Source organism: Echinops telfairi, unplaced genomic scaffold, assembly GCF_000313985.2.
Source record: "Echinops telfairi isolate 266 unplaced genomic scaffold, ASM31398v2 ScPeMD7_2010;HRSCAF=2546, whole genome shotgun sequence".
NCBI classification, from domain to species: Eukaryota; Metazoa; Chordata; class Mammalia; order Afrosoricida; family Tenrecidae; genus Echinops; species Echinops telfairi.
Window position 1 is genome coordinate 16,909,844 of NW_022105908.1, and position 12,816 is coordinate 16,922,659.

General features: G+C 45.5%; 1 protein-coding gene across 1 annotated transcript in view; it reads right to left on the reverse strand.

Moving 5' to 3' along the window:
• The window catches only part of LOC101641243 (myosin phosphatase Rho interacting protein), a 125,027-nt gene extending 116,373 nt beyond the window's left edge, over positions 1–8,654 (reverse strand). Inside the window, exons 1-3 of the mRNA XM_045293306.1 lie at positions 8,643–8,654; positions 8,085–8,162; positions 5,010–5,075 (exon numbers count right to left, since the gene is read on the reverse strand). Of these exons, the coding sequence (XP_045149241.1) occupies positions 5,010–5,075; positions 8,085–8,162; positions 8,643–8,654 (156 nt within the window). The remainder of the gene's footprint in view (positions 1–5,009; positions 5,076–8,084; positions 8,163–8,642) is intronic.
• Between the last annotated feature and the right edge of the window lie 4,162 nt (positions 8,655–12,816).

Sequence of the window (12,816 nt, forward strand, 5' to 3'; positions counted from 1 at the left end):
TTTTCAGCAGCAATGAGCCTATGTGCACAAGTCTCCTTTTTTATAATCATAAAGACAAAGAGAAAAAGCAAAGAAAAGGAAGTTCAGAATCTGTTAACCAAGAGTAGGTTCTACCTGGGTCTCTGTTGCTCAATCACACCACATTCCTCTCACCTCACAACAGGATTCCATCAGTCTGCAAGAATTCTACAACAGACAAAACTACCTCACCAGGGTGCTTCCCATCTGAAATGTGAGTTACAACATGAAACCAGGTCCCAGAGGCTGCTCCATATTTTCTGAAGCCACATCTGTGGCATGGAGAAGACCACACAGTGGGTGGAAGAAAAGTCAGCTCTACCTTTCCTCAGACGGGCAAGCTGGTTCCCTGGAGTCCCAAACTACTCGAAGACAAACTGTTCTCACCAATGTCAGTCTCTCTCTCTCTCCCCGTGTGTGTGTGAAACAGCTTTAATCTTGGTCATTATCATGGCTTTGGAGAACTACTGCACATAATCAACATATTTTGTTGGCCAGGGGAGGGGAGGAGAAAGAGAATGATCACCTTAGAAAGTACAACCCAAGTTGAGAAGGCAGAGGGGATGGGGGGAAAGAACCCTCCCCATCTCTGACTTCCCAAATGACCACCTTTGACACCTTCTATCTTCATTTTGCTACTTTGTCCATTTCCACAGGTTTATGGGATTCCCAATAGAGTGTGCTTGTAGTCACACCAAGGGACCTTCTTACAGCTTTGCATCTTTCCCCTACAGTTCTTTGGAATCCAATAAACACAATTATCAATGACTCAAACAGTGTGGAAGTGGCTCAAAATGCAGGGATGACATTATTCAGGCAGAGAGAAGTAGTCCTGATTTGAAATTTCAGGTAGATGAACCTCAAAAACATCATTCTTGGTGAAATAAGTCAGACAAAAAAAAAAAGATAACTACTGTATAATCTCACTTATTTGAAATACCTAGAATTGACAAATACAGAGAAGTAAAAGTTGATTTGGCGTTACCCTGACAGGGCTGTGGGGATTGAGAGCTTAATTTCATCTTGGGGTGATGAAAATTTGGGGGCAATGGACAGTGGTGATGGTTGCACAGCATGTAGTTAGCATTACAAAATTGTTCACTTAACAATGGTTAAAATGGAACATTTTGCTGTTACATATATTTTACCATAACAACATTAAGTAAAACCAGAGCTGCAACTAGGGGAAACCGCAGAGGTGGAAGCAGATTCTAGGAAGCTCAGCAGATGTGTTTCTGCATCTGAAGAGCGCTGGGGCAGCCCTGCAGAGCCACAGATGTACGAGAAGGTCTGGGAAAGGGGGGCTGAGGGCCTGAGGCACGGGTGCAGTGCATGGCCCACCTGTGGCATTCTTCTCCCAGCCCACCAGCTGTGCAGGGCATGGCTTCTATGTAACACCAGGAATCTGTCAGGAATGGGAACTCCTGAATTTTCTCCTCACACAAGAAACAAAACTTTAAAATCAGAGTCCTAAACTAGTCTCATCCAAGAGTCCTTTGAAGATCATCTAGTCCTGGCCCTCTCTTACACATGAGTAAACAATCACTCCAAAGCAATATGGGACTGGCAAGTCCAGGGAGACTGGCCTTGAGAAACACATGTCCAGGAGCTAGCAGTGTGTTCCCCATGCCACCTACAAGGGTGGGTTGAGCTAAAATCCTTAACAATCCTAACAAACCATGCAGATACCGTATGTCCTGACTTACACAAGGACTCAGTAATTGAGAGACAAAAGCACCTGGAAGAGAGGCAAAAGACTGGCCTGGAAGCCCTGGTGACAAATCTCTTCATGGTTTGTGTCCCTGTTGGCGAGCAGGGGTCGTTGTTCAACAGCGTCATTTTCTCTTCTCATCTTTGTCCAGGAGGGAAGGGTGGGAGCAAGAAGCCAGGTGCCCAGCACACAGAGCTCAGGGCCCTTCCTGCTCCACACTTCCCCCGCTCCTGCTTCTCGCGGGGCTCGTGTCTAACTCGCTTGGGCTCTGCAGAAAACAGTCCCTTAGCTCGCTATCAGGCCCTAGATGAAAAGTTGGATGCACAGCAGTCTAACAGTGAAGCAACAGGCAGTCTGTTCTACATGGGGAAACAAGAGCAGAGGAGAAAGGCAGAGTTCCGGGTTTCAAGATCTTTCCTCACCCACTCCTGAGAGCCCAGAGGCCCAGCCAAACGGCTCAAGCTCTCACTTGTCTGAAAGGCTGTCTGAGCCCACCTCACCTCTGCTTGCATTTGGGAGATTTTTCCTTTTTTGGGAAATGTGCTTCTCCTCTACACCCACCAGTTACAGGGTATGTGGGTGTATCTCGAAAGAAATTTCCCAAAAAAGGAAAAGAGAATCCTAAAAGTTAGTCCTCTCAGAAGTGCATGGAGAGAAGGCCAATGGTCAGAAACTGGACTAGATTCAAATGCCCTGGCCCCAGCAGAAGTCCCTTGATCCAGGCCTGGCTAGTAAGCCCTCGAGAGTCACCTCATCGGTCAGCTTCCATAACCAGCAAGGAGCACTCTCTGGGTCCGCACCCTCCCAGGCAGGGGTCTGTGACAACCTCTCCCATCTGCTCCTCAGAGCCCTCTGGATGGATTTCTGTCTGCTGAGTAACCACAAAGAATCAAATACCCCTAATCCCACTCCCAGAACATCCTAGGTCCCACCTTCTTTCTCTTCCTCACACCCCTCCCTTTTCCCAAGATAGCAGTTAAAATTCTGCATTAATGCATGTATAGAGCTGGCTGGCTCAGCTCAACAAATATTTATCAAAGGCTGACTATGCATGCTGCCAAGCCTGAGCCAGCCGCACAACATGGAGAAACACCAGCAATTATCAGGCTAACAATGGAAAAAGTTACAACTGAGTGGGCAAGATAGCATTTAAACCAATGAAAACAAACAGGAATATTGTATAAGTCAAATAACAACCTCAAGCAGAGTGAGTACGTGTTCAAAGAACGGGCAAAGTGCTCCAATGAATTGGAGGTAGCAGATTCTCACCCGGGAAGGACTGAGAAGGAAGCTTCTGGTTGAGCTAGGGCTGTAGCAGCACCAAAAAGCTGCTAAGATCAGAGCATTAAAATCTGAAGGAAGGGAGGACACACGACCTGGGCGTCCTCCAGTGGGAGACACACATCAACAATTTTGCTGGGCTCTGGTCGCCTAGCTTTGTGGGAGAAAGACGGGGCTGTCTGCTACCATAAACATTTACAGCAGTGGTTCTCAACCTGTGGGTCATGACCCCTTTGGGGGTCAAACGAGCCTTTCACAGGGGTCGCCCAATTCATAACAGTAGCAAAATGACAGTTACGAAGTAGCAATGAAAATAAATTTATGGTTGGGGGGGCGGGTCACTACAACATGAGGAACTGTATTAAAGGGTCCCGGCGTTAGAGAGGTTGAGAACCACTGATTTATAGGCTCAGAAACCTGCCTGAGTTGGAGTTGACTCAATGGCACTGGGTTTGGTTTTGTTTGGCTGCCTGGTATGTGAGGAGCCCACACCACCCTCCAGACTGGTAGCATTCATGACTCCATTCTTTGCTGACCTCAAAGCCAGCAGGCATAAATCCGATCCACATGCTCCACTCTCAGGAAGCCCAGCAGGTGATTTCTTCCATACTCTTTACAAAGCGAATCAGTCAGAACTCAAAGTCATGGTTTTAAGTAAATTTTTAAAATTAAAAAAAAAAATTTAAGTAAATCACTGACCCCATTTCTCCCCCTTGGCACTGGTGACATTTGTGCTCCACTGGCGACAATCAACACTTATCTCCAGATGCCATCACATAGCCCCGAGGGCACAACGGCCTGGCTGAGACCCACAGTTCTATGTTCTTGTAGAAAGCTCTAGCATCATTGAAGTCAGACCATCTGAATCGCTAAACTTAGCACAGGAAGTCCCGGCTTACTCCTCCAGAACCCTGCTCTCACCTGTGCAGCAAAGAAAGGAGCTCCAGATGGGCTGGGATCAGCCAATGGTACACAGCACGACCACGTTCTTTTAGGACAGTCCCAATGCGGAAATGCTGCACGGCTGTCCCCACAAAGTATCCCGGAAATGTCAGTACTGGGTCATCCAAACATGCCCCCAAATGCCTCTTTCGTGCTAGACTTAGCACAAACTCCTTATCAGACCACAGTTTTAGCTTCAAAGGAAGTGGTAGTATCACCACATGGTGAGGTACTGGGGTCAACATGATCTGACGAGGCATAGGCATATGGCAATGACATTCACACACTTGTGCATGCACACATAAGACTCATGTGTATGCTCGATGTGTACACCGGCACACATGTTCACACATCACAAAAGTGGCTATATCTTCTATCTTTGGTACTTCATCAAGTTTGGAGTTGAGCCATGACTTAACCAGAGAAAAAGTCATGGATTCAATGAGTAGAAAAGGAAAATACAGAATCCTAGACCTAGTTAGTTTTCAGTGCTGCCTCTGGAATAACAGTCACACCCCGCTCAGTAAATAGTAGAAAACCAGGCCAGGGGCAGAGCAGGAAGGAGTCCATGTCCCTCTGGCTCAAAGCAGAGGGACAGTGGGCACACGGCCAAGAAACTCTGTAGTTAGCTAAAAACTAAGCCAAGACCACAAAGATGAGCAAAAACAATTTTTCCAGGGGGGATTAAAAGGCAGTTGAGAATCTAGCATGCAAATGTCTGTATGCTCTCACAGAAACATACATGTACCCACACCCAAACCCCAAAGGAAACAAAACATTTCTCCACTGATGACCTAGAGAGTTCTACAAGGACTTCTGTGTAACAGAGTGCTATGGGTGAATCCAAACGTTTACTACGTCTGAGCAGAAGGGACACCCCCTTCTCAGTTATTCTTGAAGAAGATGCCTCAAATCAACGCCTTGGGTTTGAAGGGTATCTCCCTGAATGGCCAGGAGTTCTTCAAAATATCCCAGACACTTCAGACAGCAAGGCGAGCATGAGCACACTGCTGCTGTGCTCATCCACTCGTGTGACCACTACCAGGGGGACACTTACCATCTCATCCAGGGCATAGCGCAGGAGACCATGTTCGTAGAGGATGAAGAACCTCCGCTGCCATTTCTAGAATAGAGCACAGAGTGCAGGGTTAAGAAGTCTCTGGCCCCAGCTTCCGTCTGCTGAGTCCCCAGGTCCAACTAACCCGTGCCATGGGGGACTGGCTAAAAACATTTGCCATCCAGCTGATTCCAAGGTTTCCCTGAGTGGAGCAGGTGGCAGGAAGAGGGACCCAAAGCATAAAAGCCCTGACTCGTTGACAAGGTTGGATCAGCAGGAAAGGCCAATCACCTCCTGGGTTTCCACGTGCATTATCAAGATTTGACAATGAAATACTGTGTAAGCTGCTTAGAAGCAAAGCAAATCAATGCTTCAGTAGTCTTTGAGGAGCCAACACCACCAGCCCTGGTGTAGCAGTGGTTACCAGTGGGGCTGTGACCCGCATGGTCAGCAATTTGAAGCTACCAGCAGCTCTGCAGGAGGAAGACTGGGCTTTCTACTCCTATCAACAGCCACAGTCTGGGAAACCCATAGGGGTCACTATGCGTTAGCACTGACGCAGTGGCAGTTGAGTTTGGTGTGGTATACAGCAGCTTCCCTGGAGAGTGCAGAGGGTTAAGCATTTGGCTACTAACCAAAAAAACGAAACAAAAAAGTCCCCTCACTGTCACTGAGTTGATGGTGACTCACTTTAGGACAGGGGGAGACCTGCCCCCGTGAGTTTCCAAGACTGTAACCCTTTACAGGAGTAGAAAACCCTTTCTCCAGAAGAGCCGCTGGTGGTTTTGAACTGCTAACCTGATGGTTAGCAGCCCAACATGTACCTACTACACTACCAGCACTCACCAAATGGTTGGTGATTTGAACCAACCAGAGACACATCAAAAGAAAGGTCTGGTGATTTGCTTCCAAAAGATCACAGGCACAGAAAACCCTATGAAGCACAATCTGACGCTGGGAATATGGGGTTGCCAAGGTCTGGGACCAGCTTGAAGGCAAATGTTTTTTTTCCTGACACGCAGCAGAGCTTATCACATAATGTGAGCTAATATGTTAGAGGAAATACCTCACATGATCATAGAATAACCCAAGACTCTTCTGAATAACCCAGTCAGCCTCTCTGAGAAAAATAAACAAATCTGGGAAAGTGCTATAAAGGGATTGTCCTGAAAAATCAAGGAATTGTCCAAGAAAGAGGCAGTGGTGGTAGAGGTTGTGGCACCCTAGAAGAAAAATTATACCTATACTCCATGATTCACTGGGAAGGAAGAGTCTAACAAGTGTAAGACTGCAGAGAAACAAGGCCCATGGAGACAGGCCTCTTCTCCTCGCAGGTTCAGAGAGCATCCTCTCTGCCTGTGCTCTGCATCTGCCACCACTAGTATGGGACAACACCAAGTGTTATCACATGCTGCAAAGAGGCTCATAGGAGGCACCACCTTTCCTTTTGTAGTCAGAAGGGCCCACCTGCAAGGGGGCTTCAAAATGTCCATGGAATGAAAAGATAATTTTCCATGAACTTTTTGAAGCCCCTAGTATAATGAGACTTCTGATCTACATCAGACTGACAAGAACAGCTCCTTGATTCCTAGAGATTAGAATGATGGCCCAGGACCTATGGTCAACATTTCAAAAAGTCCAGCAGAACACATACTCACACTTTTATAGGCAATAAGGCCCCAAGAACTAACTAAAACATCATTTCTCTTTTCTTTGGGCCAGAAGTATGTATTTTTTAAAATGTAGATTTGCTCTACAGAAACCGAAAGTGGCAATTCTGTCAGATTTGGCTAGGAGGAAAATGTGTTTCTCCCAGGCAGCTGTAGCTGAGGGAAGCACATGGTCGTTCTTGCTCTCCCCTTGCCTGGGTGGCACAAGGAGGCCTATTCACAGGGCCTGCAAGAGAACCTGCGGCAGAGTTGCTTCCAAGCTAGTGTCTAGGGAGAAGCCACTTGGGCATCTTCCAAGAAACATTTCCAAGGCTCCTATGTGTTGTGCTTGAAACCAAAACCCCTTCCAGAAGAAATCCCAAAGACCAGGACACAATGCAAGGTCTGTGGGCAGAATGTGATACTCAGGCCAGTCGGGGCGGCAGAGGAACCAAAGGGGGCAGGGCTAAGGGGATGGTGGTGGTGTAGTGACAGCAGAGAGTGCGTGAGACGGAGACAGGCTCAGCAGTGGAGTCAAAGAACCTCAAAAAGGTTTCTTAACAAAAGAACAGGCCACAGGTAAGCCAGCCACAATGCTGGCTTTACCATCTAGATCTGATTGTTCCAGCAGCTTGTGCCCAACAGGGAGCCTGCTCTGGGGCTCCCCAAAGAATTGAGGCTCACACCCTTTCCCCTTAGGATACGTGTACCCCAGGGAAAATGTGAAGTCTGGAGGAGGAGGAGGAGGACCCTGCTTGGCTCAAGAGTGTGGAGTCCTGGATGGGACGGGAGCAGGGAAGCAGGGTCTGGGCACTGAAGAAGGGTGGGGCCTAATTAGCATAATGCAACTGTTTGCTAAAGTCTCTGTCTTTTTCATCATCACTTGGATGGCAGTGAGTTGAGTTCTAAGGCCAAGCTGTCCCTCAAAAAAACTGGCACCCATGTGAGCACATCTCATTTAGGGGTATTATATAATCAATATATAATCACAGGAGTCCCGGTGGCCTAGTGGGTTTGATGCTAACTACAAGGTCAGCAGTTCAAACTCCTCAGCCACTCCACTAGAGAAAGATGAGGCTTTCTACTCCCCGAAAGATTTAAAGTCTTGGAAACCCACAAGGCCAGTTCTACTCTGTCCTGTAGGGTAACTATGAGTCCGAGTTGACTTGTTGAGAGTTTTATAGAGAAAAAAAAAAAAAAGAGTTTTATAAAAAATAAATACGTATGTGTGTAAAATCAAATATAAGGCCTTTTTTTGTGGGATCTACAAGTTTGCCAAATGGGGGTGGGGAGGCTTCTGGTCCTATCATCAAGGATCCATTTTAAAATCCCTATCACTCTCCTCAGTTCCACAAGTTGATTCCTCCATGGGTCCCTCTGGCTCCTCCCCTCCTGAAATCTTCACGCCCTGAGAATTCACCCATACCCGAGACCGATGCACTGGGTTGTCAAAGTCAGTCCCATCCGGAGCCAGGAGCAGCCAACCACCATAGATGGGTTTTGCCTGGAGGAGAAAAAAAGAGGGGAGGTTATCAGTGGCCTTGAACCACAGAAAGAGAAACCAGGTTCACTGAAAACAGTCACTTCAGCATGACCAACCCCAAGATATCTATGCCTCAGCCACAGGCTTGATTCCCCAGGAAGTTGTATGAATATAGGTCAGCATCTGATGTGCAGTCACATCCCTTTCACTTTATTTCTTTCTTTTATTTTTTAAGCGTTAGAGTTACGGTTAGTCTTAGACTTAGGGTTACGGTTAGGGTTGGAGTTAGACTAGGGTTAGGGTTAGGGTTGGTGTTAGACTTAAGGCAGGGTTAGGGTTAGAGTTAGAGTAAGTGTTAGACTTAGGATTAGGGTTGGTGTTAGGCTTAAGGTTAGGGTTAGGGTTAGGCTTAGTTTTAAGGTCAGGACTAGGGTTATACTTAGGGTTAGGGTTATGTTTAGGGTTCCACATCCCTTTTAGGCAGAGTAGAATGCACCAGACTGTAGGAGTCATGGTGGCACTGCCAGCTAGGCACTGGATTGTTAACTGCAAAGTCTTTGGTTCAAAATCACCAGCCACTCCATGGGTGAAAGATGAGGTTATCTGTTCCCATAAAGACTTAGAGCCTTGGGAACCCTTTACAGGGTTGCTATGAGTCAGAACTGACTAAATGGCAGTGGGATATTTTCATTGCAATCCCTAAGAAAAAGGCTGCCTCCAAGGTTCTGATCAGGGGGAGAAGATATTTTACTTTATAACAATTTGATGCCAATGTGATGGGCACTGTGCTAGGCATGAAGTATCTCACATGAAATGTCAACGCCTTCACCGAAATAATCCAAAACAGGATCTGGGAGAAGCTGCCGTTTGCCAAAGAATCATCAACCAAACGACCAGTTATATGAATTTATGTAAGAAAACTGCGTATCAGTGCTTAACATGCATTTGTAAAATGGGGATGACGCCCCATCTACATTTCACAAAGTTTATTAGGACTGACGAGACAGCGTAAAATGCAAAATGGCCACTCTGAGATGTCTGCCAGTCCCTCAGAAGTTACACATAGATTTACTCTAGGACACCGCAATTCCACTCACGGTATACACCAAAGAGAAATGAAAATCTATGACTGAAGAAAACTTGTCTGTGAATATTCACAGCAATGTCAGGTCCAACAGTAATAAGGGGGAAAATAACCCCAAATACCCATTAATGAATGAATGGATAAACAAAATGTGATATGCATGATACACTGAAATATTGCTCAATAATAAAAAGAAATGACATACTGATCTGTGCCCAAACAAGAATGACATCGCTAAGTGACAAATGTCTTGTACAGAACTCCACCTGTTCCAGGGCAGGGAAAGCTATAGAGACAGAGAGTAGATTGTGGGTTGCTGGGGGTGGGAGGATGGTGATGGGGGTAGTGGGGCGTGACAGTTAAAGGATGAGGTTTTATTTTTTGGGGGGGGGGTGATAAACACATTCTAAAGCTACAATATGGATGGACCTTGAAACCTTAATGCTGAGAAAAATAAGTCTGGCACAAAAGAGCACATATTATAAGATTCTGTTTACATGAAATGTCTAGAATGGGCAAATCTTAGATGTAGACAGAACACTGGCCTCCAAGTCGCTAGGGAAAGTGGAAAATGGTGAGTGAGTTTTAGCAGATAGCACATTCCTTTTTGGAAGTAATGAAAATGTTCTGAGGTTAGTTAGTGGTAAGGGACCTGGGTGGCGTGAGAGGTTTGCTAACCTAAAAGGTCCTGGTTCGAATCCACCCAGGGGCTCTGAGGAACAAAAGCTTGGCTATCTGCTTCTTGTTAAAATCACAGCCAAGAAGCAGTCCTACTCTGTAGCACTTGAGTCACCATGGGCAGGGCAGACTACATGGGAGTTAAGAACAACATCACTGGCTACACAATGATTCCCTGGGTGGCAAAAATGGTTAAGTGCTGGAGTACTCATTGAACAGTGAGTGGTTCAAACCCACCCAGAGGCATCTCAGAAGAAATGATTCACTGGTAAAAGGTCACAAACAGGTGTAAGTCACCAGGAGCCAGCATCAACATGACAATGACTGATTTGGCTTTTTTGTTTGTTTGGTGGCTGGGAAGCTTTGTGGGTAAAAGGAGGAGTTTTATGGCATGTTGATTACATCTCAAAAAAATTGTCTTCACGGGAAAAATAATTTAGTGTGGTGCCTGCCCCTCAGGTGCTCCCCAAACCCTCCCGGGTATGCTGTTGCAATGGCTAAGCCCTCACTGTTAACTGAAGTCCGTGATGAAGTGCACCAGCCCCTCTGCCGGTGGGTTTAAATCAGCAATACACTGGGTGGGTCCTGCTCAAGGTATGTGTGCAAAGAAAGGGAGGCCACGACTCTTGCCCAAGATGACATGTGGGTGTGGACAACCTGTCCTCAGTGGCCTCCAGTCCAGTTCTGCCACCTGCATCACCCACAGACCCAGGGAAGGCTTCCCAGAGGAAGCGCCACTCCCCCCACAACTTCTCTTCTGCTGGGTTCAAATTCCGAGGGTCTAAAAATGCCAAGTGCTCCCTCACTGCAGCACAATGGATCACATTTTAAGTCCAGAACTGGTGGTCTGGTGGTCAGTCCCCATCAGACTCGAGGCTCGTGTAACTTTCCTGTGAAGACATAACACCCTTTGAAACCACCAAGTAAGAAAAATGATGGCTTCCCGAGGTGCCCTCCCCCCCCCCTCGCCCTTCCGCAGGCATCCTCTTACTCAGGGCTCCGTGAAACATGAAATTCAGACTCAAAACAAGAAACCCAGAGAGAGGCTAGCATAAAAGTTTGCACTTTAGAAATAGTGACACATTTGCTGTGGTTGTTGGCTTCTGTTTGGGAAACTGGATTATTAAGGGTCAGGTGGAGGCAAGAGAAACAGATGATCTGTTGTCAATATTAAGGATCTGAGCCAGATTTGAAGGGTGCAAAGGAAGATCTGTGACTTCTATGTCAAGCAGCATGGCACAGGACCAGGGTCCCCAGTTTGTTAGTCTAGTTCCCATACAAAGTTACCACATCAAAACTTCCCCTGAGCTATTTCCCTGTCGATTAAATCCAGCCCTGGCAGACCCACAGGAACCAAAGCACTTGCTTCTGATATCCTGACACTGGCTACCGGCTGGCGGCTGGAGCACCCACCTCTTCAATCCAAAGCCTTTCAAGCCTGTCATTTGAGATTTCCACTTCCTCTCTCAGGGCACCTACAAACCCTGCACATTACATAAGAAATAAACTTCACAAACACTGAGGGTGGAGAGAGGGCAGGCATGCCAGGGACCACAGAACCCCAGGACTGTCAGAGTGGCGGGTTTTCTAGGTTTGCTTTTTGCCAGAAACCTCAACAAATGTGAAAGAATCTTAATCATATAGCATTTAATCTATGACCACAATGAAATCAAACTCAGTATCAGTAAGAGAAAGATAACAGGAAAATCCCCAAACAGAAACTAAAGATCACAAGATCACACAAGATCACACCACAGACCAAGGACAAACTCTCGGGACATTAAAAAATAATAAGAGTTGTATGATTAAAAAACAAAAACAAACTATATATATATATATGTTAAATATATGTGAAAGAAATATATATAAAACAGAATGAAAAGGAACATTTATCACACCATAATTTGAGGGGCAGGCACAACAAAAACAGTGCTGGGAGGGTAATTTGTAGCACCCAAAAGGCTAACCATAGAACAGAAGAGGAAGCAATCAGTACTCTAAGTTCCTTCTTTAAGAACCTACAAAAAAGGCAAAATAAAAGTAAGGAAACAAGAACAGAAATCTCTGAAACTAAAAATGCAGAAATAATAAAAATGAAGAAAACAGAAAGTTAGATTTCTTTTTTAGTTCAATTCTATTTCTTTGTCTTTTCTTTTTTAAACAGGTTTATGGGCACCTAATCCACATATCATGCATTTCAATCGTTCAAACATATCAAGAATTGTACAATCATCACTACAATTAATTTTTGAACATTCCCCCTGCCCATGGTTAAATTACCTTTGAAATGAGTTGGGTAACCACAATCAGTTCTAGTGCTTTCTCCCCCCAACCCACATTCAATGTTTACTCCACAAATCCCCTTACCCTCCCTATATCCTACCCCCCACCCCTACAGTAATTATCTCTATGCATCCATTCCTTCTGTAATTCACAAGTGGAAACCCAGCAGAAACAATGAAAAACAAAAACAAAATCAAATAAAAGTGGTAAGGATAAAGTAATAGTAACATAAAGATAAATATACAAATAATGAGTAAGAAAGAAAAGACCGCCATCAATATTTTAAAAGTTAGGAAAGAAATTTTTATCAGGGAATAGGTAAGAGATACTTGCACCTAGAACAAATTCAGGTTGGGTCAATAGGGAGGTCAACTGACCAAGTATCAAGTTCAATCCAGCATAATCGGTATTACAATGATTTCTGTCTGATAGTAAGGCTGTTCGAGACCCTTGCCTGGAGCTAGTGGGGGTCTGCCAATGGCTTAATCTAACTAGTTACTCTGCAGGTGTAATCTAACTAGTTACTCTGGGTTTTGGGTTCCCACTGTCATCCATAGCCTTCTCCAAATTGGGTGTTCATAATTTTAGCTCTAAAACTTTTCCCTTCGTCATATTCAAATTTTGTAATTG